Raw genomic sequence first — 26,186 nt, forward strand, 5'->3', positions numbered from 1 at the left:
CCCCGAGCTTTTGTTTTCAGTGTGTGATTCATCATTGCTCAGCGTCTTATGTAAACCTTTATTCCAGTGCAAAATGGACTTAAATGGGACACGCTCTAGGCACTCTGAGAATAACTACAAATGACCCCTTACACAGGCCAGCGATTCAGGCCTGACCCTGTGTTTCTTCTGGTTCCACTGTAGTTAAGAGGGAGTTTGCAAACAGGAGTATGTCCTTAAATACAGGTTTTGGTCTGCTAGCTCTTTTCTTTAAGCATGTCAGTTCTCATTTTGGAATCCATCACTTGTCTCTGCTGTGGTTTGGCTTTTTCTTTTTTTCCCCCTAGGTTTCTACAATGATTCATTTGCGAACTGCAGAAGCTTTGGGCTTCTGCACTAAATTGCCTGCTTCCAGTTACCCCTAGTAACTCTTCAGACAATGATTTTATTTGCTTCTGTTGTGTATGCATTCATGTTATTCACATTATCGTTTGGTAATTGCATCAAGACCCTTGCCTTGGTCATCAGCTGCAGGATCCACTGTGTGTAGTTTCCACCATCAGGGAATTTCACAAATAATTTGTGAGTTGTATTTTATGCACCTTTAAATCAGATCTGTACTTTACTTATACAGCTGTCTCAGGATAAAATATATAGCCCGCGTAACTGAAGTCTTGAGGAAAATAAGCAGGATAATTTTTATTGTGCTCAGACTCACCTTTGCTGGTATAACATTGCAGTTAAAAAGGCATCCCATAGCTCTTTTAACTCTAGTATAAAAATCTTAAAATGCTAGTTTAGTACCTGGCATTATAGAATACATGAGCAAAGAGAAATGTTAGAGAAAATATAGTAAACACAAACTTCCTTGTGGTTAAACGCAAAGTCCTTTTACAGTGGTAGGGGAAAGTATGTAACAGCATTTACACCTGCTCTTGTTGCCAGTTTGATGTAGAAGATCTCATACCAATAGGAACTGGGCCTGAACACAATAAACCCACGGTGACTTTCCGAATTTTGGTTGTTTTGTTTGAGCAGGAACCATATCACATAGCCCACTATCCAGTTAGAAAACAGGCGGACGAATTTATAGGTCAACTAGATCCAGCTGGTTGCTTTAACATGTTTTTCTTCATGCCATTCTAGCAAACAATGCACTTGTTAAAAACCTAATTAATGCTAGAGCGGACAAACAAACTGACAAAAGAGGCACTTAGAGGCACTGTTCATAGGAGTTAGAGATGGAAGAGCTCCATGAGGTCATCTGCTTATTCCCCTGATAGTACAAGGCTGTTTTCCTTACTCAGAAGGGAAGAGTTGGTGCACGGAGCAAGAGGGTAACGGCAGAGGAAATGGCACTGGGGAGTGACAGACCAACAAGAGGGTCATAGCAAGGAAAACAAACAAGAACTGTATGAGCAGTGGGCTTAGGAATCAAGGTCAAAGCACGTTGCATTTGGAGGTCATTCGCAAAGGGTATTTCTTCCGTGCACTTGCCTATTTCTGTAAAGAAAATAGGAAGAAGGACTGTATGGCTGTGCAGGAAATGTATTAAGACAGAACCAACTACTGTATAAAGGGACACCAGACAGATGTACGGCTGCTGTATGTCTGTATTGGATGGGCCTGGTTGTAGGTTTCCAATCACACTTTACACGCCATGCTGTATGAGTGTAGTGCACAGCTCATGTCGTAAATTTCTGAAACATCTGGCAAAATAATTTTAGCCTGAAGCTGAAGAGATCCCTGGTCACTTAGAGTTAGTTACAGCAAATTTATGTTTTCTGTTTCTGGGGAACTCTTTTCTTCCCTTTAGCCTTCTTGGTAATCCAGTTTGTCAAGCCCACAATTTCGGGGATTTCAGAAGTAGTTATCTTTCCGCTGGCCCAGCCTTGCTACCTTTCATCTGAACTGCTACAAGCTGTCCTGTACAACAGGTTAGGCATTACTGAACTCATTCAAATATTAATTTAAGCACTGAGTCAAAAATTGGCATTATTTCCTAGAGAGGTTCCTCACCTGAGTGCTGACTGCAATGGCTTTACCTTGGCAATACTGTCCTGCATTTATTTAATCTCATGAACCAAACTTAGTCTGCTTTTAGGGCTGTGGTATAGCTACAGATGTTACTGAATGTGAATCTTGGATGGACTAGCTGAATATTTCCATTTCTTTATGTTCTAAGTTTTTTCTAACCAATAAGTTGTGCTCATATAATCCAAATTGTCTTCTATTTAAACATAATAAAGATACTGATACTTGTTTTAAGAGGAACATGTTTCAGATTAGATAAAGAAACTCTTTTATGTTCTAAGACCTGATGCTTTCACTCTGATCCAAAATTATAATTAAATACTGTGAAAACCTTTTTTTTGCTATGCTAGTTGCCTTGGATTTTTCTTTACTGTATACTGTTAATACACTGCTTAACCAACATTAGTGCTTGCTCGAGGTTAGAACAAGCACCCACAGCAAGCTGATAATGCCCTGCTGACCAGGCATCAGGGCAGATACGTGTTAGGTAAGAGGAGTATTAAGGAGATGTATGGGGAGTGCAGAAATCGACTCAGCTGAGAATTCTTGGCAAACTAAGTTAAAAGCTAAGCACTGAAACTGCGTGTGCCAAATTTTTTTCCCTTTGGGTTTTGGGGTTTTTATTGCCACCCCTCCACCCCCTACCCCCCCCAGTGCTGATCTGTGCGTACGTTGAGGTGTATCATTGGAGCTGCTCTGGGATTTGTGCTGTGTGTGTTCTTTCAATTCATTATTGAAGACAGGCAAGTCAATGCATGGAGAGTGCTCCAACCTAACGAAGATATTTCAAAGATCTATTTGCCTTGATAAGTGGTTAGAAATATAATTTAAGAATTAGTCTCTTGCTCTTTCTGTCTTGATTGTGAAAAGAGAGGATTTAAAAGAAGTTGTGTGGATAAGGCATGCCATGCTATCGTGTAAATAACCCAGCTCAGTGAATGTACATGGTGACCCCTGCATGGTAACACGTGTATGTTCACATTCACATACATACAACACAAAGGCAGTATGAAATTATTTTTATATCAGACAGCTACTCCCATAACAGCTGAGGTAAACATGCCTGGCTGTTGGATTCCATAAATGAGCTTCCTGAGCTCTGAAAGTCTTTCATACATGCTCTTAAAAAAATATCTTTTTAGTTGATATTAAAAATAGTAATATATGACTCAACCCTACAGCAATATTCAGAATTTCTCCCTCAGTCTGACAGTGGGTGGATTTTTTTTTTTAAAGCTGTGAACCTCATTACTGTTTGTTTCTGCACATTCATCTTTTATGTGGTGTGGCTGCCAAATTGTATTAACATTTCCTAAGGGCAGAGAAAAAGTGTTCTGAAGTCATGGAAGTGTTTTATATGACTGGAGCAATACACAGAATATGTGGCATTTGTGCACGTTGGACTCTTATTTTATACCTGGAACAGAAAGGCAGCTCTGATCTGTATGGCTTTGAATGCCAAAGTAGCTCTCATCACACACCTGATGTGGTTTGCCTGTAGGCAGTACCGTGGTGTAAGTCATGTATTGAATGTACTGATCTGCTAGATTCCTGGAATCTGATCAGTATTCTAATTTCATTATCCTTCCAGTGCAAATTGGAGCATGAAATATTTCTTGGACACTTAGTAGCCAGAAGCAAGCATGGGAAAAAGCAGTAAGAGACTGTTTCAGCTTGGAGAAACGTCTCAGAAAGGACTTTTTTCATTGAAAACTGTTTTTCGTATGACTTATGACTGAGAGGAGACTTCCACTCCATCTTTGCTGGGGCCTGATGACTGCTACAAGATGGTCTTGGTTTTAAGTTTCTCTGCATAGCAGGAGGTGGGGTTGCCACAGTAGAAGGAGCTATATACTGCAACCATAGCTGTGTATCTGGGGCTTATTTACTTCTTTAGGTTCTCATCCTCAAGGAATAGCCAATGTCTGCCAAAAAAGCTCTGTCTGCAGTTCTTTTGTGGACAGGAAACTGGGTTTTCTGATGCTCCTGTCACTGGTAGTATACTTTAATCAGGACACTGGTGCTGTCGATGGTGTCTCTCCTCGGAGTGAGAATTTCAGAGTTGTCTGTGGGTTGACTTGGATAAGCACACAATGATGAAACGAAAAAAGATGACTAAGGATTTTGTGAAACTGCAGATCTTTAGTTGGTTTGAAAAGCAGCCAGTATGATTTCCTAGCTGAAAGGGTGACCTCTGAAGGAATTACTTGCAATTTATTTCTTTACTCCTACCTTCCGCCAAGGAAAGTTTTCTGTTCCCCAGCGGTGAGAAGCATTATCAAACAACAGAGAAAATTAAGTGAGCACAGAACTGAGTAAAGAATTAGATTTCTTTGAACAAGGGTGACACAGTACATGGCATATAGAGGTAACTGCAACATTTTTTTTTGAGAACTGGTGCCGTTTTTTAAATTAAATAATGTCATACACTGTAGGTAAAGAAGTTCAGCTTGCAGCTTAAGTTTACAGCGATGATGCTTCTGATAATATTCAGTTCCCATTTCATAACTGAGGATAAGCCTGTGGGACAATGGGGTAGCTAAAACCTAAGAACAGCAGTTTTTCAAAGGATCTGGTAGAATTGGAATTTATAGAAAGGATAATCCCAAATGAGAACAAAGACATTGGTGCTACTACTGGGCCTCAAAAGCCACCAAGTTTGAAGGCACAGGAAAAGCGGAGGCAGACTCATAGTCTGGGAAGCCTAGGGAAGAGATGGGCCTGTTTTCGTAGCAGAAGGTCCTTTCAGCTGAAGGATGAGTGATCTGATTGCATAGAAGAGGTAGATTCACTGTTCTGAAGAAGCTTTGGGATGCAGGAGGGTGCCCTAAAAGATGAGCATAACTAGAGGCATGGAAAAATGGTAATAGTGAAGTTGATTGGCTGCTCTTGCAGGTCATTATGTTGTCTACAAGGTCTCATGCCTGTAATGGAGCAGCAGAGGTGTGCCAAAGACAGCAGGGAAAGCCAAGAGACATTGATTGGAGCATCCTGGTGCTATAAGATGTTGAAAATACGTATGTGTAGTGCAGTCTGAGGACCAGATGCAGGAGCTGAATGTTGAGGTTTGGGAGAGCTCTAGGAGAAGTGCAGGTGACAACTGTTAAGCATAAATATTCCAATAGTACTGGTGTTACACACACAATGCTCCTTCACATGTTGGGAGGGGACTAACCCCCCTAAGGCTTACCTCTCCTTTATATAAGGGTTAGACTGGAAGTAAGTACGAGTGTGGGGGAGCACTATTATCCGGCTGAGTATATTGTGATTACTTTTGTAAATGCTAAAGGATTTGCAATTATTGTTATAGCATTGAGGTCTGCTATAAAAGCCAAGACAATTACTCATCACCACGTCTTTCTTTTAGTAGCGTTTTTCAGTGATACAATAATACAATAAATCCCATTTTTAAAGAAAAGTTAACCTAGTGTAATGCTTTACACTTTTCTCTCATACAGGTTTTACAGTAATGATAAACTTAATGTGCAATTTCAATATTTTTGATGGAAAACTGAAATATTGTCCTATTTACAGTCTAGAAAAAGCAGTTACATATATCATAAAGAAAACGTTGTTAGCTCTACGCCACAGCGTAGGAAATACTGCCATGCTTGTAATTGCACACAGCAACTTGATACAGACTTGAGTCACTTTTGAGGAGATGTTGACTCAGTGGCTCAAATGTATCTTTAGGATAACATCGGTGTTTTAATGGATGCTGTTTTAAATCTACCATGCCATTAAACACAAAGGACAAATTTATGCTTGGCTTATCTCCCTTGGCAATGTTGGCACTAAACCAGGGAGTAATCTTTTCCCTGTTGCACTTAACAACATGTTTCAGATTTAAAAACCATGGAGCCATTAAAATATGACTCCATCAATTAGAAAGTAATTGTGGTATGTCTTTCTAGTGCCGAGGGATTAACTCAATTTAATCTCAGTGTGGTTAACAGAGGCAGTTAGCTACTTGCTTTAAATATGAGTTAAATCTGTAAAACATAATGACTTCATGGAGAACAGGATTGGTCCCGTGGCATATGCCCGGAAAGTGGGCTGCTGACTTCACTGAGTTCAGTGGGAACCTTGAACTGAAGGGCAACACGACTGGGCCCGTGGGGGCTGTTCCTGTAGGTGGTCCGCACTTGAACAAGTTTTGTATCTTTTCAACAATCATGAAAGAGAATATTAAACTATATCCATCTTCTGTCCTCTCTGTGTTGATGCCAACACTTGCTTTAGGGCGGCTTCATAAAGCAGGGATGGGAAGAAACTGATACATAATGGTTAAGTATTTGTCAGTATTTGCTGTCACCAGTAATTATTACTATTAGAAAATCCAGCTTTGTGTACTAGATGTTAGACAAAAGCCAGCAATGGAGCTGGAGCTGCTTGGGAGATTCTTGCTCCCCAGCTGGCAGTTACCATCCTGCTAACTGGTACCCAGCACGCTCTCCATCCCAAGTCACTGCACTGCCAAGGAAAATCAGTTGGCTTAATTCACCTGCAGAATACTTGGCTGTTATAAACTGAGGGTGTCATGAGGGCCTTCTGGGATTTTTACCACTGGATTTGGAAGTAGCTGAAGAATTACAGAGGAAGCAAGGTCCTCTTGTACATGCTTAGTTCAGACTGTCCCTCGGCTTGGGTAAGGCGTTAGGCCTGCTAGGGTCTGACAGTGAATGCCTTTAACGCTCTGACAAAAAAAACTTGTCTTTCTGGAGTGAAAACCCCTAACCTTTAAGGAAAATAAAACACATTATTAATAAGATTTTAAGGTAAAGCATATTGGTACATTGTAAAGAGATGTGTGATTTCTTTTGGCAGATCCTCCTTTAGTGGATAGGGAGGAGCCTGTGGCCGTGATTGCGTGTCTCACTGGGGTGGGTTGGAAAAAAAGAGGAACAGGAGGGTTAAAGCTGATGCTGAGAAAAGGCAGGAGGGATGTTTTGGCCTCCCTGGGGCGTTTGGGGGGAGGGGGGAGGAAGTGAGATGTGCTGTGGCTGGGAGTTTGCTTTTTCTTTTGTTGGTAGCAATCCTGCTACCTCTTAAAGGCCCACTGAAGAGACAGTCTGCATTTTTCTCTTTTCTGTTTTCCTTCCCGTCTATCGTATCCCCAAGATCTGCAAAAAGGGGTGAAAAAATCACATTATTTGCCTTGTGTGTGTCATGCTTCGCAGCCCGTGAGCCATGTAGCCCAGCCCTGGCCCCGCAGCTGGCGGCTGCTGAAGGACCTTGGGGGTTGGTGTCCCCTGACACTGCCATCCGCCCTACACGCAGCCCTCCTCGTAGGATGGGGGCTGCTCCCTGGTTTAGAGCTTGGAGAAGGGATCTCAGGCTGGCTGTGACAGGTTTCCTGTGCACCCCTTTCCTTCTGGGGAAGATACTTTGACCTGGGGCTCTTCCACCTGGGCTGGGGCTTCCCACCCAAGCTGCAGAAAGGCTGAGGGGTGGCAGGGCAAAATGCAGCCACCAAGTAGTGAGTAGCCCAGCCCTTTGCCTGTCAGCCCTGGCAACAACACCCCTTAGCGCCTCTGCCTTTCCTTCAGGCCCTTAGACAGCCCCTCTGGTCAGCCTGACGGTTCCCCCATGCCCACCCACCCTCATCTCAGCAGGTAGCCATCCCTTCTGCCACCACCTCCATCGTGCCAGTTCTGCTTCCCTTGAGCCATTCTCCTAGCCATCCCCTGCATGGCCCATCCCCAGACAGTCTTGCTCCTGGCACCTTCCTCACTCTTCCAAACCTCTACCCCCACTTCACCTTTCTGCCTCTTTCTTACAGGCTGCTTGGAAACAAGAGACACTGTCAGGGCTGTATTTGTCTCTGCTCCATGCCGTTGGATGTAATATGTGCTTACAGGCCACTGGCGGGAAGGTCTGGCTAGTGCAGGAAGGTCCACAAAGATGCTGGCCTGATGCTGTGGAAACTGGGGATCTTGCTTTTAGCAGATGGCTTGCAGCCACCTGTGTTACCCCTCTGTTGATAATAGAAAGGGTGCCTAGAACTGTCTCTCCTTCTCTTTCAGTTCCTAGCATGATCAGTGACAGAACCCTTAAGTTCAACATAGTAGATATATAATCAGAGTATTTTGAACCATTTATATGGGTGAGCATTCCTTATCACTGTCTTCATTTAATGAAGGATTTAACAGAAACAAATCTTTCCCTTGTTCTTTGATTCTGCCTAGCCAGGCTTCTCTGAGAAAAGGCAAAGGCAAATCTGTTAGGTGGATGCTTTAGTAGAGTAACGGATCTGATGGAATGCTGTAAAACCACAGTTTATTTATTCAGTTTAATAATAATGCAACTGAAGTAAAACTTAAAACCTAGAAAGTGGGAAGTTGTGCTAAGAATCTACCAAAAAGTTCTTGCTAATATATTTGCTGATGACGAAGTCTGGGTGATCATTTGGTACAATTTGTCCCTAAAAAGAACTGAACGTGTATCAACTTTCCTGCCATGTGCATTGCATTTGATTTCCTCTGTTTTTATCTCTCCTAGGGCTGTCAGAATGAGTGCACGGCTGGAGGATGTTCGGGAGAAACGGCGAAGCACGTGACTGAGTCTTTCAAGGTGTGTTGTTTGCTAGAAGACGCGTGTCGTGGCGTTTGATTAGATGGTGCCAGACAGCATCCGTACCATGGTCGTGGTTGTTGTGCAAGCCTTCACAGCTACTGACGTGCTTGGGCATCATCATTCTGTCAGTAATTCCGGAAGTCGAATTTGCTGAAAATGTTTTCAGTTTAGGAATTGAGAATGTTACAAGGATAAATTGAATTTATTATAGTTTCAGGTACTAGTTAAAAGGTTAGTAGTCATTAAGCAAAAAAGAAAATGGTATAGGTGATTTTCTTTTCAACTCTTATCTGCTTCACAGGCAATGGAAATAAACGTTGATTTCCCCCATTAAGTTTTTTTCCAAACAAAGTCTATGTAACACTCTATTATTTGTTGACCTTTGGCATTATGGATGGTGTCCAAAAGTAGGTTTTTCCATCTGGTCTAAAAGTTGTGGAGTGAAGGCTCTCAGAAGGACTCCAAAGCACACAGCAGCTCTGGCACGTTATCAGCACTGAACAAGCAAACAGGGCTGTGATAATAAGCACTGCTGAACAGCTGCCAGGAACAGACATGAAATTGAATCCACCTTTTTTTCTTTAATCTTATGTTTAGAACTGAGCTCAGGTAAGCTCTCGCTCTTTTCCTCTGCCTCCTTCCTGAATGTAGTGCTGGTGACTAAGAGCTCATTTTTAAGCCCTGTGTGAATGCAGGTGTCAACTTTCAATTTTCTGTTGGAATGTGAAGACCATCAGCATGTACTTCTTTGAATTCTACCATCTGTCCTCATTCTCCTTTTCCCACTGCCTCCTTTAGACTCCTTTTGACTTTATTCCTTATGTCACACATCTGTAATTTTTTTCTCCCCCTCTCTTTCTCTCCTTTAATATCTTTAAAAAAAACTCCTCTATATTTTGCAGATGTTTAAAAATAATACCCAGAAAAATGTGACCTCACTTGTCCTTTTTCAGCAGTTCCCTTTCTGTTATTGCTGGCTATTGTCAGCAGTACTTGAGATGAAATTATAATGATTCACTTTGTAACTGTCATGCTCTTCCCGATTTTATGGGCACTGTCACTGCTGTGCAGTCCTGAATTATGCTTAAGTAGTTATTTCCCTTTTAGTTGCCAGGCTTTATCCAGATACGGAAAATAAATATTGTAGAAAATGTGTTGGACTCCTTGATGAGATTTATTCTGATGCTGGTCTCATTGAAACCAGCAAAGAATTCTTGAGAGTCCATGACTACAGAATCTCGCCGTGCAGCAACATGCCATTTCATTGGTTGGTTGGTTGAGGGTTTTTTTTCCCCCATTCTCAGTCCTTCCCTGTTCTCTTCCTCATTTCCTTGCATTGTGTCTCTCTGGCAATTCTGCCCAAGAAGATTTAGAATTACTTTTCAGCCAGAAGAACAGGTTTGGAAAATGTCAAAGGCATGCAATCAATTTTGAAACCCGAAGAATTCAAAAATATGGAGTGCAGAGTTGTTTTGTGAATTCCCCTTTAATAAGTAGACAAGATAGATCTCAGTAGGTTCATTCAGTAGAGTGTGCTGGAGTATTTAAACCCCAAAATTGCTTTTGCTTTACAGAGAGGAGACTCCTGTGTAACCGCACTGTACTGTTTCCTTCCACTCATTGGTGTAGTCCAGAAGGAAGATAGACAGAGTGACAACAAACTCTGATGGTGTTTGCGTCGTAGGTGAATGGGGCCTAAATTAAAGCAGACTTAAGGCTGATTGAATTACACTGGCAGTCAAGTAGGTGCCTCGTCAAAGCTTCAGATATTGGGTGGCACAAAGTTGGATGTAATCGAGTTTCCTTTCCATCAATACTTGTGTATTGGCCAGAATGGCAGATCATTGTAGTGGAGAGTCTGTGTGAGGGGAAAAATATATTAGCAGGTGGGACAGATGGTCATAAAGGGAATAACACTAGAAAGAACAGCTGGCTCAGGCTGCAGTCTGATTTGTAAGTTGACTCCGGCCTTATGGCTCTGTTTCTGAAGATTAGCTGCAGTCACCAGAAAGAGGTGCAGATTTTCAGAAAATACTGCACTAGGGGTGGTGTGTGTATGAAAGTTATGATGGGAATATGGGCACTGATTGCATTGCCATGCGTTACAGTCGTTATCTGTGGTCTCTTTAGCTTTCGTTGTCAAAATAAAAAGAAAAAAATTATAAATGAAGGAAAAAATAACACCAGACAGAGACAAATAAAATGGCCTGGATTCATTCTAGGGAACTTCACTAACACTTCTGTAGAAGATGGTTACAGTTAACAATTTCAGAAACTATAGCTAATAATATTTCAAAGGGATCAAGTTGACCCGGGGCTGGGTGTGCTGAAGAAAACTGCAGTTTCATGCCAGTAACCTAAGTAATCCAGGATTGTGGGAATGTAGAAAACAGGGTATGTTTTTTGTTTGTGCTTACATAAAACATACTGTTTGAAGTGGATGATGCCCAACGTTTGAAGGCCAGTTTAGCCCTCTGGAGACATTTCTTTTAGAATGCAGTGGTCTGCTTTTTAGGTGGGGTGAGCTGCTTTGAATTTTACTGCAGTTTCTGCCTGACTTGAAAAGGTGGATAGACTTGGACAGTCCCTAGGCACTGGGAGGGAAGGCAGTAATGCTACCTACAGCTTCTAGCAAGCAGTGAGCCCCTCTGCTAGCTGCTCCCTATTTTTGATTCTCCTGGGCTTCTCTTAAATCAGTAGTGCACTTTATTATGCTCATTTTAACTGCTACTTAACTACCTTAATTTGACTCCCTTCCGCAGTTAAAAATATCATCCTGACAGGTCTGTGATTTACAAGATACTTAATGTATCACATTTAGGGTTGACACAAGACCAGTGATCTTGGAATAGATAAGAAACACTGAAGGAAATTGTGATTATGCTAGTTTCCTGTATTGTAGAAAGTGTCAAATCTTCAGGATTTATCTACCCAGCTCCTTCCACTAGAGCGAAATCTTCCACCCTCCCCCAGCTGTTGTAGGCACATATTTATGTGTTTATTTATTTGAATAACTGCAGTGGTTTGTGACCATAACTGAAGAAGTTATACTTGTAATTTTTGCCTGTTGTCAGCACTGGACCTCTAGGAGGGGAGTATGAAATCAGTAATTGAAAGTGCAGTCGTCCCCTGCACCACTCATTGTATTTCAGAATGTTGAATCAAGAAATGCACATACCTGGTTTTGCTCTTAAACATGTTTTTTTGCATTCAGTAATACCATGAAACAGCATAGGTATGTCTAAACCACTTAATGTTTAGGATTAAAAATCTCTTTGATGCACTCATTCTGCTTATTGTACGGTCAGAAGACAGAATGAACGTTGGTTGGATAATACCCTGGTCTATTTCTGTACGCAACCCTAATGTGGTTTCTTTTAATGTGTGTATTAAGCCTGACTTTGAATTCATAATACGTGGTCTTAGGAAAGTAAAGGCATCTACAATTGCATTTTCTGTCCCTCGTGTTATCAACCCGTATCCAGAAAGATGATTTCAGTTTTTATGTAACCTTTTGTCGTGGGACACATTTTCTCTGTGAGAGGCTGCTAAGGTGGAACACTTTCAGAAGGTACCACCTACTCCTATGATGTTCCTCTGTGCTTTAGTGATCTGAAGCTATGTAGAGCTAGTTGGGCATCTTACTGGTGCAAAAGACAGTTCTTTTATTTTACTTTGTAACGGCCTATTTAGTGCAACAAAATGGGGCAGACCTTGTGGGAAACACTGGCTAGTCTGCTACGCCAAAGCAGAATAAAGCGGCTGTAGTTCACAAGTGGGTCTGGACTGACTTGCTAATATGAAGATTTGTGGTAGTGGAATGCTTTAGCTGGAACTTCTGTATCCAAATGGCTCCTCATGTTACTCTAAATAACTGTGAGTGTTCCTGCAGTCTTCTGCAGACAAACCCAACCTTCCCAGGCTCCAGGCCAGTGGGATGCGAGCCCGTGGCAGACTGGAAGCTATACAGGCAGGCTAATGCAGTGCTGTGCTCAGATTAATAACCCCTGTCGAGATCTTGGACTTGCTAGACTGAATAGAGTGCTATGCTGATATGTCTGCCTGGCTTCCACTCTGAAGCTAGCTCACGTCTAGCTGTGTGAGATGCTGAATATAGGGAATTTTCTGTAAAAATGGATGTTTTGGTATCTGTTTCTTGCATTGCTATAACGTTTTAGAGCCCAAGCTGTGAACTAGCTGACATTGTGGTAGGTATTGTATGAATTAGGGCATAAACATTATTTCCATGCTGTAGGTATAACCTACAAATAAACAACCGATGTCTCTGACAGTTTTCCCACAGAATCTAAAGCTGTAGTGTTCTCTTACCTCTGGATGAAGTATGAAGAAACTGAAAATTTACTGCCCTGTTCAAATGCAGAGATTGCCATTGAATGTTTTACAGATGTTGATCCTGTTCTTGGAGGTCTCCTCACAACGGTGTAGTTGATCCTTGTAACAGGACATTCAGTTGTGTGTTTTACAACGTGTAGCCATTGCACCAAATGACCGTGAGCTTGGTCAGCTCTGGGCAAAACACACCGTCCCGGTACCGACTCTCTGCCTTGTTCCATGTTCTTGCAAAACAGTGCAATAGCATCAAAGATAAAGAACAGGTTTATATTTTTTAACATTAAAATTATGAATAAGGTAGTATTACAAGAGTAATCTATGTTGTTAAGATGTAGGGTAGTTGCTATTGCAGTATGCAGCATTTCTTTTAAATAGTGTATGTTGGTAAGAGTTGGAAAAATTCCTTTTTTCTGTGGAGAAAGGTATGCCTATTTTCAAAACAGTCTTTCAAAGGAAAACCTAACTAATTATGGTATTTGCTGTTTACATTACTAAGACTATATTACTGTGATTCATTATCATGTTCATCCTAGTGAAACTCAAGTGTGTCTATAATTTCTACGAAATATAGCGGGATATAGGATTCCTTACTTTGGGGACTGGGAGAGGGTCCAATCCATTTTGAGATACTAGACAGTTTTATTTTGGAAAACTATTTTTAAGTGGAAAAGTTGCTGTCAGAGATAAGGAACAAACAGTTTTCCAACCCTGTTTGTTTAAAGAAGGAAGTTCTTTCTTCACCAAATTTTCTTCTTTCCTTCCAATGCAAATATTAAAAATGCAGGAAGTACAGAATAGTCTAATTTTTTGAAACCTCTGTTAAAAATCTGAATTAACTGACTGTCTCACACTGGCACAACACTAGTGTTACATGGTGAAAGTTCCACTCCTCGAAGACCGTAGGAAGTACATAGGACGTCTCTTGTGTTTTCCTTTTACCCGAGCAATAGGTAAAGTTTTGGACATGCTTGGAGCATATGGGTCCAGTGAATGCTGAAATGTTTTTGGCATGAGGATGTACATGCATTGTAGTTATCACATTCTGTACAAGGCTAACAAATATACAGCAGTTTACATGGTTTATGTATTTTCACATCTCTTCCCTCCAGCTTGTTCTCAATTTGTCATTTTCTATTGACGGTAAAAAATAATGTACCTGCGAAAGCATATGGGCACTCAGCGAGGCTTTTGGTCATGTTGCAGCTGTTGGTTCTTCTGTGCTTTTGGGGTTGGGGGGCTGTTGGGAGAATGCCCTGCATTTCCGTTTTAAATTCTATATTGGAGCCCATTTTAAATTTTGATTGACCAGCTAGAACTTTTCCTTTATGCTGTTTGGGGAAAAAATTATTACTGAAATGCACCGATCTCTTGGTGCTGCAATGAGCAGTATGTAGGACAGCTGCTTTCATATAAACTGCCTTGAAGCAGTAAAAGAAAGACGACACATTGGATATCTGTATGTTTGTGTGTGTCTCGACGTAGTGTTACACAAGAAGGCACCTCCAGATATTTTGTGTCTTAGAACCATAGGCCACCTAGTCTATCCTCCCACTGAAAGTGGGACTCTTGCCAGCACCAGACCAGGTCAGCTGTGCCTTTGTTGAGCACAGAGCTGTGCTACTTTTTTCTGACATCCAGTCTGAATCTCCTAAAACTGCATCAGTTACCATTTGATAGGTCATCTCCATATCATGTGCATGGAAGTACACAGCTGTAGCCACTGTTAGATCGGGATGCCAAACTGGAGGCCAATACTGTTGTTGTCATAACAGTATTTAGCGTGTGTGGCCTGGGCATTGTGTTAGAAAAGGTCAAGCTTGCTACCACAAAGCAGCAGCGGTAGCATCACTGCTTCAGGATCGTAGAAGCCAAGAAATGCTACTGAACAACCACAAGTTCTTAGTGCTGTGAAAACAATTCACCATGATTCTTCCATGATAGGCTAAGGGATGATTTCCCGAGAGTCTGCAGGTAGGCTTCTCAGGCCATCAGGTGTCCACCTGTAAGGTGGCATTTGAAATCTGTGGCAGCTCTTTGCAGTTTTAGCTTGGTGACAAGTAGCTCTGTGTTTCTCTTCAGGTGGGTAACATCCTGTAAATACTTGCAGGCTTTTAGCAAATAGGTTTTCTGAGCTGTAGTAGAGAAACTGATTGTCCTATTATCTGAAGCTGTAGGATTTGCAAATAAGGCTAATTGCCTTAGCAAATAACAGGAGCTTTTAGTCAAGATAAAAGGAAGATGCTAGGAAAACAGCCAGGGGACAATTTGGCTGAGTTGATTTATAGCACAAAGAAAGTGATGCTTTATCATCTTTTTATCTAGGAGCTTAAGATACAGTTGGTGTCTGTAAAAACACAGGAATTGTACTAGAATTTTGGAAATTCCATTTGGTTTGTATAATTTTCTTGATTTATATTTCCTAAGGTGAATAACTGCTTTTAAAATGCAGGCCTTTAGCACCAGCCAATGATTCCCAAAGGAAAACTATTTGACTCCAAAACTTGTCAAATCCACTGTGTTCATACCTATTTCCAAGAATTCTTAAATTTGAATGTCATTGTGATATCAAGTGCCCAGTTTTGATATTAAATGTTTTCTTTGCTGAACACACATGAACAGGAATTACAATTTAGAAAGATAATTTAGTCTTTTTTTTTCCCATAGGATTCTGTTGGCTTTTGAAATTATATCCTAACTCTCATGAACTAACAGCTACAAGAGCTGGAGGAGTTTTATCTTAATCCTGTATTTAGTTTCTAGGAAAGTACTGAATGGAAAAAATTGCCAAAATGTGGCAGGTCCAGTGGCAAATCAAACATTGAAATTCATGGTAACTTGTAAGTTTACCCTCTGTCTACCAGTGTGAGAGGGAGGTGGGGTAGGAGAAAAAGGCAGGTGTGGTTAACTGAGTGTTTGAAATTATTCCCCTAACCTCTGTGTAAGAGACTGTACCATGAAAGCATTTTATATTCCCCAAAGTTTTTGAAATTCCATAAGAAATTATAAATTCTGAATGCCCTCATTCCATGAATCCACTTCCCTGCATGTCTGCAAGCTTATTAAAATCAGGGTAAGAAGATTTAATTGCAACTGCTCAGGTCTTGGACATGTGAGATTATGATTCTATTCTTGGCTACTCCGCATAACATGTTTGTGACTGGCCAGGCTACTTGGGCAAAGGATTTCCAATTTGTTCATCTGAATTTTAAGGTTGAAATTATTTTTTTTTTAATTCAATATGTCTACGTTTTCAGAAATGCTTACATGTAAATATCTCTCTTTTATTCTTGCACTTTCTTCATATGAAATAGAAATTGATATTTCCAGAACCAGGAGACAGTAGTGTCTTAAATCTTTGTGGACCAGATTTTTAAGTTCTGTTTTCATACAGCATTATTTGAACATCCAAACTGCCGAGCCGCAGTACAAAAATGTGGTATCGGTGAAATGTCACATATCTCTCTATTCCACTTTTGTGTCACAGGCCAGTGTGAGCCCTCAGCTTGTGTTAGGCTCAAACCTTCTCCCAGGCAAACTCTTTCTAAAAATGGAACGCTGTGTTTATGCTACAATGCAGAAATACAGTGGTTGGGAGGCGAGAAGCAGCACAGCATCAGGAATTGCATTAACCAAGCTGTCAGATCTTTTGAGAAGAAGCAGTATATACTAATAGTGAATAATATGAATAGGGTAATTAGCTTATGTGTTCCATTAGTGAAGAATGGTCCTAGCTTTGTATTTAGGGAAATGTTTGAGTCTATGAGAGGACTGTGTATAAGGAATTGGGCTATTACCAAACTGAATTGGGCTATTACTGAACTGCCATCTCTGATTCCCCATAAGGAATTGCTTCTTTCTGATCAAAAGCCCAGGTATATCTACATTGCAGACATGAGGTGCAGTTGCATGGCCACAGAGTATTTTTATATAGCTAACCTGACCAGCGGTAACAGGGAGCTATAGCAGCGTGTTTTTCTGTCCAGTGCCATCGCTGCATTGAAGCCTGCTCATACTGCTTCCCTAGCCACTCTTTCTGGTCACCCCGCTTGGTTACCTGGAATAGCTGTTATATAAACAAATCGTTTATAGGACCAAAATGCAATAATGTATCCAGTTCCTATGTTTAATAGTCTGAGCATCTTTGTGGTTTGTATTTTAAAGAGGTATTAATATTTGAATTGTTTTATATAATTTTCATAGGTGAGATACTAGACGCTTTTCTGTAGATCCGAAAATAGCATTAGCTGGAGTAGAGGGGATAGACCCCATTAAAATGAAATAGATGCTTTCCTTAAGATTTTCTTAATATCAGGTAGAAAGTTTCATTGGGATCTGTAGGAACCCCATTCCTTTATCTTCCTTAACTTAAAAATATGTACCTTCTGAAAACTGTGTCAGTAAGAACAGACTAATGAGTAAGGGACAACATCCCCTCACCCCACCCACCCCCAAATTAGTACTAGTTCATTTAACTTTCCTGAAGCAGTAGAAATGGGTGAGACTGTAAAGATTAAAAGTAGTTTTGCCTTTACAATCCAAATTCCTACAAAGATAGAGGAATGGTTCTTGATTAAAGTAACTGGAGTTTGGATCAAATCCGTGAGAGATGGTGCAAGGGAACATTTCAGCAACATATGGAAGAACTCTTAAAATGTAGTTAGTGCTATTGACATCGAGGTTATGCATTATCCACATACTTGAGTGTTTTGTAGGGCAAGATTGGTTTCTGCAATGCTTTCTCTATAGTCTAGTTGGTTTGGAGCTTTCCAACATCTTTATTTCCCTTCTGGTGCGTTTTGGGAGCTTCAGACTGCGTTTTCATCTGTGCTGCTGTCCTAGGAGCCCTTTTCATTCTTTAAGGCAAGAAAGACCTGTATGTCAATTCCAACCACTTATCTGTTGTCTTGTCAGAGCAGGTTTACTTCCCTGCCTACTGCTCCGGATCAAACACTCCAGCATCAGAGCTGGAGCATTGGTCAGGCCAGGGGAAAGGTTAAAGAAGCCAACAGCATGTTGTGCCCTTCTCCTGTTCTTCCCATTGCTTGCAGAATGTAGCAGGAGCTCAGGATGTTTGATAAGTATCTGCTATGAATAGTTTAGGTTAGATGCCTTGCAGAGGATGGACTAGACAAAGTCCTTCCAGCCATATTTTCTGTTGTTTCCATGACTGAATCACAGCTGATTCAGAGGTTTGACTCCCGTTTGCTTTGTCATTTGTTCTGTGGTTTATTAGCTGGTGTAGAGTCAACCTGATGCAATGATTGCAGGCCCCAGTCCAATTACATGTGCTAACATATTCTCGGATGAAGTCTCGGGGAAGCTTTATGTTGAAAGAGTTCTAGGTATTCTCCCTGGGGTTGCAGAAGATAATTTGTTGCATGCTTCTCCTTTTTTTTTTTTTTTTTTAATAGTAGGAAGATTAGGGCTTTCTTCCTGCTCAAATCTTCTTATATCTTGGCACACTTTCAATTCTCAAGCCTCAGGCTCTGCTGTAAATTTAAAATAGTAATGATGGTAAAGGGATTATAGGATAGCTTACATTAACATTACTTTTTCTACTTACAAGCTAGTAATAGATTTCTAAGAATTTATTTAACTCTGTCTTACTGTCTTTTGAGTTGATAGAACTCTTACTGTTCCTACTATAGACTTTGTTATTGTGATCAGAGCCACAGGGCTTAACCCTACACAGAAAGTCGTGGTCTCTGCCCGGAAAAAAGCAGTCTTTTCCAAAGAAGGTGTGGTTGGGAAAAGAAATAAAACCACAGATCTTGGCCTACCTAAGGCCTGTAGGACTAAGTGTACTTTTTTTTTATTCAAGCAGATGCTGCTCTGGTGTCAGCTAGTGATTAGTGGATAGAACTGAGAGGTAGTAAGTCATACAAACTGTACAAAAATAACAGCTGCTTGAAGAGGTTGCCATTGGTTTCATCTGCTGGAGCAGTGTTCAGCATTTCTATTTCTAAGGCAGGGTTTAGGAATAAGCAGAACAAGTGATCACTCATATTATCCCAGTGAAGGAGAAAAGTACCAGTTGCCCTCACACACACACAGCCTCCATACCCTTTTCCTACTTTCTAGTTGCAGAGATCAGCACTGCTGCTGTCTGCTCTGATGCCATTGGTGGAGGAGTTGGCATGTCACCCCTGATTCCTCTTGGCGTTTGGCAGTAGTTTGGCACAAGCCTTTTCTCTGTGTGTGCAGCAGTAGCTGTTAAGCATGATTTGTGATGTCTGCCTCCAGGAAGCAAGCCCATGTGGTGAAGGCTCTTCCTGGATCAGGTTGCAATTCCCTGTGGGCTGCTAGTACTAGCTACTCTAGAGGAGCAATTATGTGCAATGTATAGTAGCCTGAACCCTGCTTTATAAGGCTGCTGGGCTGGAATGTTGAATGGATAAGCTTCAAGAGACTGCTCAGGTTCGCAGGAAAATGGAAGCGATCCTTTGTCACCTGCAGCTCGACATCTGGAAGGCGATGGAGCTGAATGGGTTTCAGGAGAATGGTAGTAGCTTGCATATTGGCTGCAAGGCCAAAAAAAGCCGCCTTGTTTATGAGAAGAGAAGTTTTTGGCTTCCAAAAGTGAATTAACAAGCCACTTTCTTCAGCCTAGTTGCTATCCCCAGCCTAGTTGCCCACCATTTCTTCCCTTTGGCAGCGCAAGCCTCTTCTCTTCAGGCTGGCATAGAGGAGAAGCCTCAGGTTCAGGAGGCCAGACAGGAAGTGTTGTGGGGTGAAAGTAGCTGCTCCAGCAGAAATAATGGCTTTCCGGGATAGAGATGTGTGTGCTGGAGGGGGCCCAAAAACAATGATGAGAGTGCTACAGCCATAGGGACTGAACAGCAGGAAAATGTCATCCTCATCCCTGAAGCCCTCCTCAAAACCATTCTGTCTAGTCCCAGCCTCATTCTCTCCAGCTGCCCCTGGCTACGCTTTGCTACCTTTCCCCTTTGTAATAATTTGTCACCCTCTTTGTAGTCTCTCTCCTCCTCAAAACTCACTCTGCTACTGCAACTGCGTTTTGCTGTTCACAAGTGCAAGGGCAAAACAAGTTGTTCAATTGTGTCTAAGGTTCTACATTTGCTATTGCATCAGAAGGCCCTGTTCTTTCCTCGGATATGTGTACAAACTCAGCATAAGTAATAAAAAATAATAATTACTGTTCCTTTGTGATCTTGAATGAATCACCTTGGCTACCAAGTCAGGGAGGTTACGTATTTCATCAGGGTGGATTACCGTCAGTCTCAGTGAGTGGATGTTAATGTTTTGAGGATCTCTGCTGGAACTTGCTGTTGCAGTTGGGTAACTTGTGAGCTATTTTACAGCAGAGGCTGCCGGTTCTGGTTTTGCTCCAGAAAGTGATAGAAATGCTTGGCCCAGCACAGCCTTTAGAAAAGTTGGGGTATGTCAAAGGAGTTCCACCTGTTACAGCTGCTCAACCTACTGCTTATGGTCTAGTAGTTTCAGTGCAGTGAAAATAACTGCAGCCAAGGGTTATTTGGGAAGGCGTTGCCAAAACTTGATGGAGAGAGTAGGCCAAAATATGCGTTTGCCCTCTGCACCTAGCCAAGACAACTCTCTAGAAAGGTAGGGATGTAGTAATGAGAGTAACAGCTCTGGCTAGAGGCTGCTGTCAGCTCCAACTCCACGTAAGGCTATTGCAAAGGCTGGGTAAAATAAGCATTAGAGTGACATCTTGGCCAGGGGCACCATAATGTCTTGCTACAGCTTCAGTTAAAATCAACACTGACCAGCGCATCACTTCTAATTTGACACAGCTCATGACTGACAAGATCTGTTGTGATCAAATGATGAATTCTAGTTTCAGGAGGTGACAATAGATCTTCTTCGCTTGGGCTGGGTAAAGCTTTGCTCTGGAATAAGTTGCATTGGAATGAGCAGGCAATATTCAGATGAAGGGCTATTAAAAAAAGTGCGTCTGAGTGTGACAGTGGCTGTTTGTAGGTGTAGCATTGCTGTATAAGCCCTGAGAATCAGCAGCGTCCAGCTGTCTTCCCCACCATTCCCTTCTGCCTACCTTAAGCAGGGCAATCTGGCTCTTCCTATTTCTTATCCGAGTGCCCTGGGCTGGGACCTGGAGACACCCTTCCAGCTGAATGGTTTTATTAGGCAGCAGCATCAGCAGGTGCTTGAGAGCACGCTGATAAACAAAGCAAGCACAACTCAAACCTGGTTGAAAATTGCCCTTTGTATTGGCAGTGCAAACAGCGGAGATCTGGATGGGTGTTAATGCCAATCCCTAATGCATCCTTAATGCTGCTTTCAGGGCTGTTAAGAGAGGAAGGAAAGAAATTGCTCTTTATAAAGTTCATAAGTGATACCATGGTAGCACTGCGATAGTTTCTTAATGAGTGATATTAAAGTAATCGGGGTTGGTACTTAAGCAGTGCTCCTGGTGTTAGTCACCCGGCCTTGCTCTGCTCTGTTGGTGTGAGTTCCTCTGAATGCCTGGTTTCCCTCCCGCCAACGCTTCTTGAACGTCACCACAAAATGCTGGGGCAGGACTTGGGGACACGTTAAGAGGGTGAGGGTGCTGGCAGTACTTCATGTTGCAGATTACGCTGTGGGAGAGAGCACTCCAAGGATGGGTTCTCCAACTCCCTGCCCCCTCTCCATTCCCCTCCATGGGAAAAAAAAAAGATCAAATGTATTGCAGTGCTTGATGGTGTCTTGGCATAAAAAGCACTGGGATTCTGAAGGATTCGGGTGGTTTTGCATACTGTTGACTTGCACTACGTGGCTACTTGGTAAGAAGAGAGAAAAATACAGAAGAATGAATATGGCACAAGAGCCTTAAGAACATAATGGCCAAAAAAAATCTTAAATGCACGAGAGCTTAACAGGATTATGAGGATCGGGAAAGTTGCCTTTTTGCCTGTTTGATGATTGCTGCCCTACTGGTCTGTACAGTTTAGCCTATATGTGAGCTCTTCTGCAGGGTGTTCCTCCTGCTTGAAGGAAGTGTTATGGGTCAGCTGTTGTATGTGATACTCTGAAGTCTTCATTAGGGCAAAATGCCTGAATGAAAGCTGTTTTCCCTAAACGCTGGAGGAGCTGAGAAACAGCAGGTGGGCTCCTTGTTCGGAGTGCACAGCTCCAGGAAGCTATGTCCCCCAGAAAATATTTGCTTGTTTTCTGGATAAGCATCATCGCTACCTCCCTCCCTAGACTTTCAGCCTTCACACAATGCAGCCTGAAACCCAGTGCAGTGATTTCTGTTTGTGACTGCGGAAAGCCCCCGGCCCTTGGGGCTGAGTGCTGAGCGGTGTGGGCTACTGCTCTGAGCCACAGGCACTGCTGTGGGACTGCCCATCATGTGGGGTACCCTTCGTCCTGAATTTGCAGGAGTGAGCGCTTGGCCCACCTCTGCAATGAGCCAACGTAGGGGATTCCTGAATTTGCAGGAGCGAGCGCTTGGCCCACCTCTCCTCTGCAATGAGCCAACGTAGGGGAGACTCTGGATCCGCGACCCTCTTTGTATTGACCTTTAGAGCAGAACAGTGTGCTTGGGTTTGATTGGAATAGGTTTACTAAATTATCATTCATATGACCAAGACTGTCTAAGGCTCTCTTGAACTCCAGGTCTACAAATCTGGGGAAATACCTTTGGTAGCAAAACTGGGTCAAAGGCAGCCTGAATGCTCCCAACTAAGTGTGTTTCTTCACTTGTGGCTGCAGCTTGCTGCTTCCTCTACGTGTGTGTGTGGGATGGCGAGAAAAGGCAGGCTAAAATCTTTCCCCATACTTAAAATAAAAGCTATTTGTTAACCCCAATGAACTTAATGAACTGTTTTGTAGTGCTACTTTAAAACAAGGTGTGCTACCACAGCTGCAGAAGTGGTGAACAGGCATAAAAGCAGAAATCGGCACACATATCGGAGTTCTGGAGGTTGAGACTTTATATGATAATTCTGGTCCCCAGGCCAGTTTATTTATTGTAAAGATGACTACCTTCATGAAAATGGCCTGAGACGAGGCAGAAGCCTTGACTTCAGGGAGAGCTGTTAATACCACTGGCAGTAGTTCTTTAGTGGCTGTGATTCTGTCCAGAGATAAAGCCAAGGATCTAACTGTGTTCTACATCCTCACTTAAGCCCCATTAGCATCCTGCTCCTGCGTGCGTGTTTTCCTGAGCTGAGTCTTGCATTGTGGATAATTGCAAACCCTCCTCTGTGGCTTTTGTTTTGATCCGTGCTCTTCTGTGATATCTTCTTTTCCAAAGAGCGTGATAAGGGTTGTCGGGTAAAATTAATTTTGATTTTCAGAACATCGTTTAATAGTGCTTTTCCCATTGGAGCATTTACTGTCAGCAGGATAAAGGGTACTCTTTAGAGTTAAGAAGAGTAATTGTTGTTTCATCAGATTATGCATTAGTTCAACCAGGCTAATGCACTGTAATATCTAGATGAGCCCTATAATTAGGAGATAGTTTGAAACAAGCTTTTAGCTATTTATGTGCTCCAGCTCTAAGTTAATTTCACATCTGAGCCATTAAGCAAAAAAAAAAACCCACCCAACCCCAAAGCACCCCAAACCAAAACCAAGCAATCAGTAAGAAACAGGCCGTTGTTCATTAAAGACATCTTGAAAACCAGGTTGTTTACAGAGACAGGGGTGTGCGTGTTCTTTTTTAATAACTTGGGACTCATTTTTTCTCATTTTGAAAAATGTGTGCTGAGTCTGAAGGGTTAAAGTCAGTCACAGCTTTGGCAGAACCACCTTTTTAGTGCACGTGCAAATCATTTGAACATGAGTCTGAAGTACCTGTGTTACAGTCTGTTCCATGTGTACCCAACACCGAGGAGTAAGATTTCCCCTGGGAGGCTGTAACAAGGGTCAGTGCTTTTGGAGTCACGTTAGGAAGGAAAACGGAGCTTTGAATCCAATTCTTTGTTGGATTCTTCCTTGCCTCTCTGACCAGCACACTTCAAATGCTCGGGTGGCGTAAAAAGAGAATGGAGAGGGTGGATGAAGACTCTGCTCGCTTCACAGCCCTCTCTGGTTGTTTAGCCCCTCTCCGTGTATGAAAGGGGAGTAACATGCCAGAGATCCCACTTTCCTTTTTGCTGTCCTTTAGGATAATATACTAGCTACTATAAAGAAAAGTAACTCTATCCCAGCCAAAACCAGTATAAAAACCTATGCTGCATTTCTGCACCTAGTCATGGCCAGTAAGAGAAAGTCTTTACAGTTAATCGCACAGGGAAACATTGAGCCTTCTCTGCTAATGGGATCTTTCTAGGAAAATAGCAATGTGAAGGAAGAAGCTAGCGTGCCCCAAGTAATCTGCTGACTGATCTCTTACGCTGGTTTTACACATTAAAGGGAAATCATCGTAACATATCTACTTCGTTGTGAGGGGGATTAGGTGCTGATGACCGGCTTATGTTCTGTGATACAGCAATTGAGTGTTTGTGGAACTTGTATGGATGGTTAATCTACGTGTCCAAGGAATTTTCATCTGCTGATTTTCTCTTTTTACACCTTATACTGCTTTCTCCACTTAACAGCGCTTCAAAATCTGCTGACTACTTCTGGCATAAGCAGCACTGTGTGTATGTGTGCATACACAGCACGAATACTTTGCCAGCTGCTTAGAGGTTAAATGCCTTTAAATGGTTAAATCCCTTTAGCCATTCTGTCATTAAATGTCACCACAGATAAAATATTGCCTTGTCCATGTCCACTCATGCAGAAGCATTTTTAAAACAGTCTGAATTAATTATTTTCATACACTTTATTTTTGTCTCCATGTTCCTTCAGGCTGCAGACTTGATTATCACCCCAGCTACGACTTTCAAGGAAAAACCAGACCCTAGTGGTTTGGTATTTGGAACTGTGTTCACTGATAATATGCTGACCATTGAGTGGTCCTTGACTTCCGGATGGGAGAAACCTTATATCAAGCCTCTTGAGAACCTTTCGTTGCATCCAGCCTCCTCGTCTCTGCATTATGCTATAGAAGTGAGTACTGAATTGATTTGGAAATTGCTATTTTGTTTCATTAGCTCTTGAAGCCATACCTTTGTAATACAAGAACTACTACTGCCTTAAGTTTAGTAGTAACCATTTACATTTTGTTTTCTTAACTGATGTCCTTCCAGAATAATTCCGTTATTTACAACAGGGTTATGTTTATGTCAATATAACTCAGAAGCAACTCTGGTCTGTGGATTCTAGCTCACTTGACTTTCTAGCCTAGTGAAGGTGAGCCCTTTCTTGTGTGTTCTTCTCAACAAATTCAGTTGAGAAAGCATTCTCTGTTCTAGTTCGCTGATGGTGGATCGCTGCAATTACTGTCTCTGATGTAACCTAATGTACCACTGGGTAAGACTACGTGGGATTCCAAGAGTAGCTTTAATCTGGGGACTGAGCGTGCACTTGGTGAAAGTTACTTTAAGCTGGTTTAAAGGTTGATAGCTTGGATTGCAGGACAGACTAGGCAGATGTTTGCAACTCCAAACGAGTCTGGAGTTGCTCCAACCTAGACCTGACGCCTTCAGCATATACAATAGAACTTATGCAGAGAATATACAGCAAGGAACTTTGGAAAGTGAAATGTTAAGTCGGAAACCAGCGTGGTTAACTGTTTCCGTGCTTAGCTGCTTGCTGTCTAAAGCTGCCTTTTGTGTCTCCAGAGCAGCTTTGGCTATGCTCACGTCTGTGTGAGAGCCTCGGTAGGGCGCATATGCTGACATGGAAGCCTCCTTCTCCTCCCAGTTCTGGGTAGATGGGAGCCTCTCCACTGGAATTAGTGGATTTGCTTGTGCTTCTTTTCTTTCTTTTTTTTTTTTTAAACCTCTAGTGTAAGGGAAGGATCAAGCTTTTCCCTGCTTGTTGTCCCTGAGCTCCTGCCTTCACCCTTTTTTGTTGTTCCTGTGTTTTCCCCATCTAGTCACCAAGCCCCCGAAGGTCCTGTGTAAATTACAACAGGCCCTCGTGACAAAGGCTGTAGCTCTTGACCTGCCCAAGAAGTAAGAAACCACGCTGGGGTCCCAGATCTATATTTCACTCTCAGTAGCATATTGCTTTAATGCTCGGCCTCTGGCCTGGTCTGAAATCACTGCTAACATGAATATGCTCTTATTTTTTTTCCATTTTTTTTTTTATTCTTTTACCCTTATTGCATCACGTTTCCTCTAGCCAAGAGGACAGACAGAGGAGAATCTGGTGCCAATGCTGTGGCTCAATGAATACACAGTGGGTATAGTAAAAATGATAAATTT

The 26,186-nt window shown here is 42.0% G+C and overlaps 1 protein-coding gene across 1 annotated transcript in view; it reads left to right on the forward strand.

Annotated features, from left to right (window-relative positions):
- Positions 1-8,514: 8,514 nt before the first annotated feature.
- BCAT1 (branched chain amino-acid transaminase 1, cytosolic) overlaps positions 8,515-26,186 on the forward strand; it is a gene marked incomplete at its 5' end in the record, with an annotated part of 41,103 nt that continues 23,431 nt past the window's right edge. The window contains 2 exons of the mRNA XM_010157387.1: positions 8,515-8,586; positions 24,724-24,924. Coding sequence (XP_010155689.1) covers positions 8,515-8,586; positions 24,724-24,924 — 273 coding nt within the window. The remainder of the gene's footprint in view (positions 8,587-24,723; positions 24,925-26,186) is intronic.

Source organism: Eurypyga helias, unplaced genomic scaffold, assembly GCF_000690775.1.
Source record: "Eurypyga helias isolate BGI_N326 unplaced genomic scaffold, ASM69077v1 scaffold3538, whole genome shotgun sequence".
Classification (NCBI taxonomy): Eukaryota; Metazoa; Chordata; class Aves; order Eurypygiformes; family Eurypygidae; genus Eurypyga; species Eurypyga helias.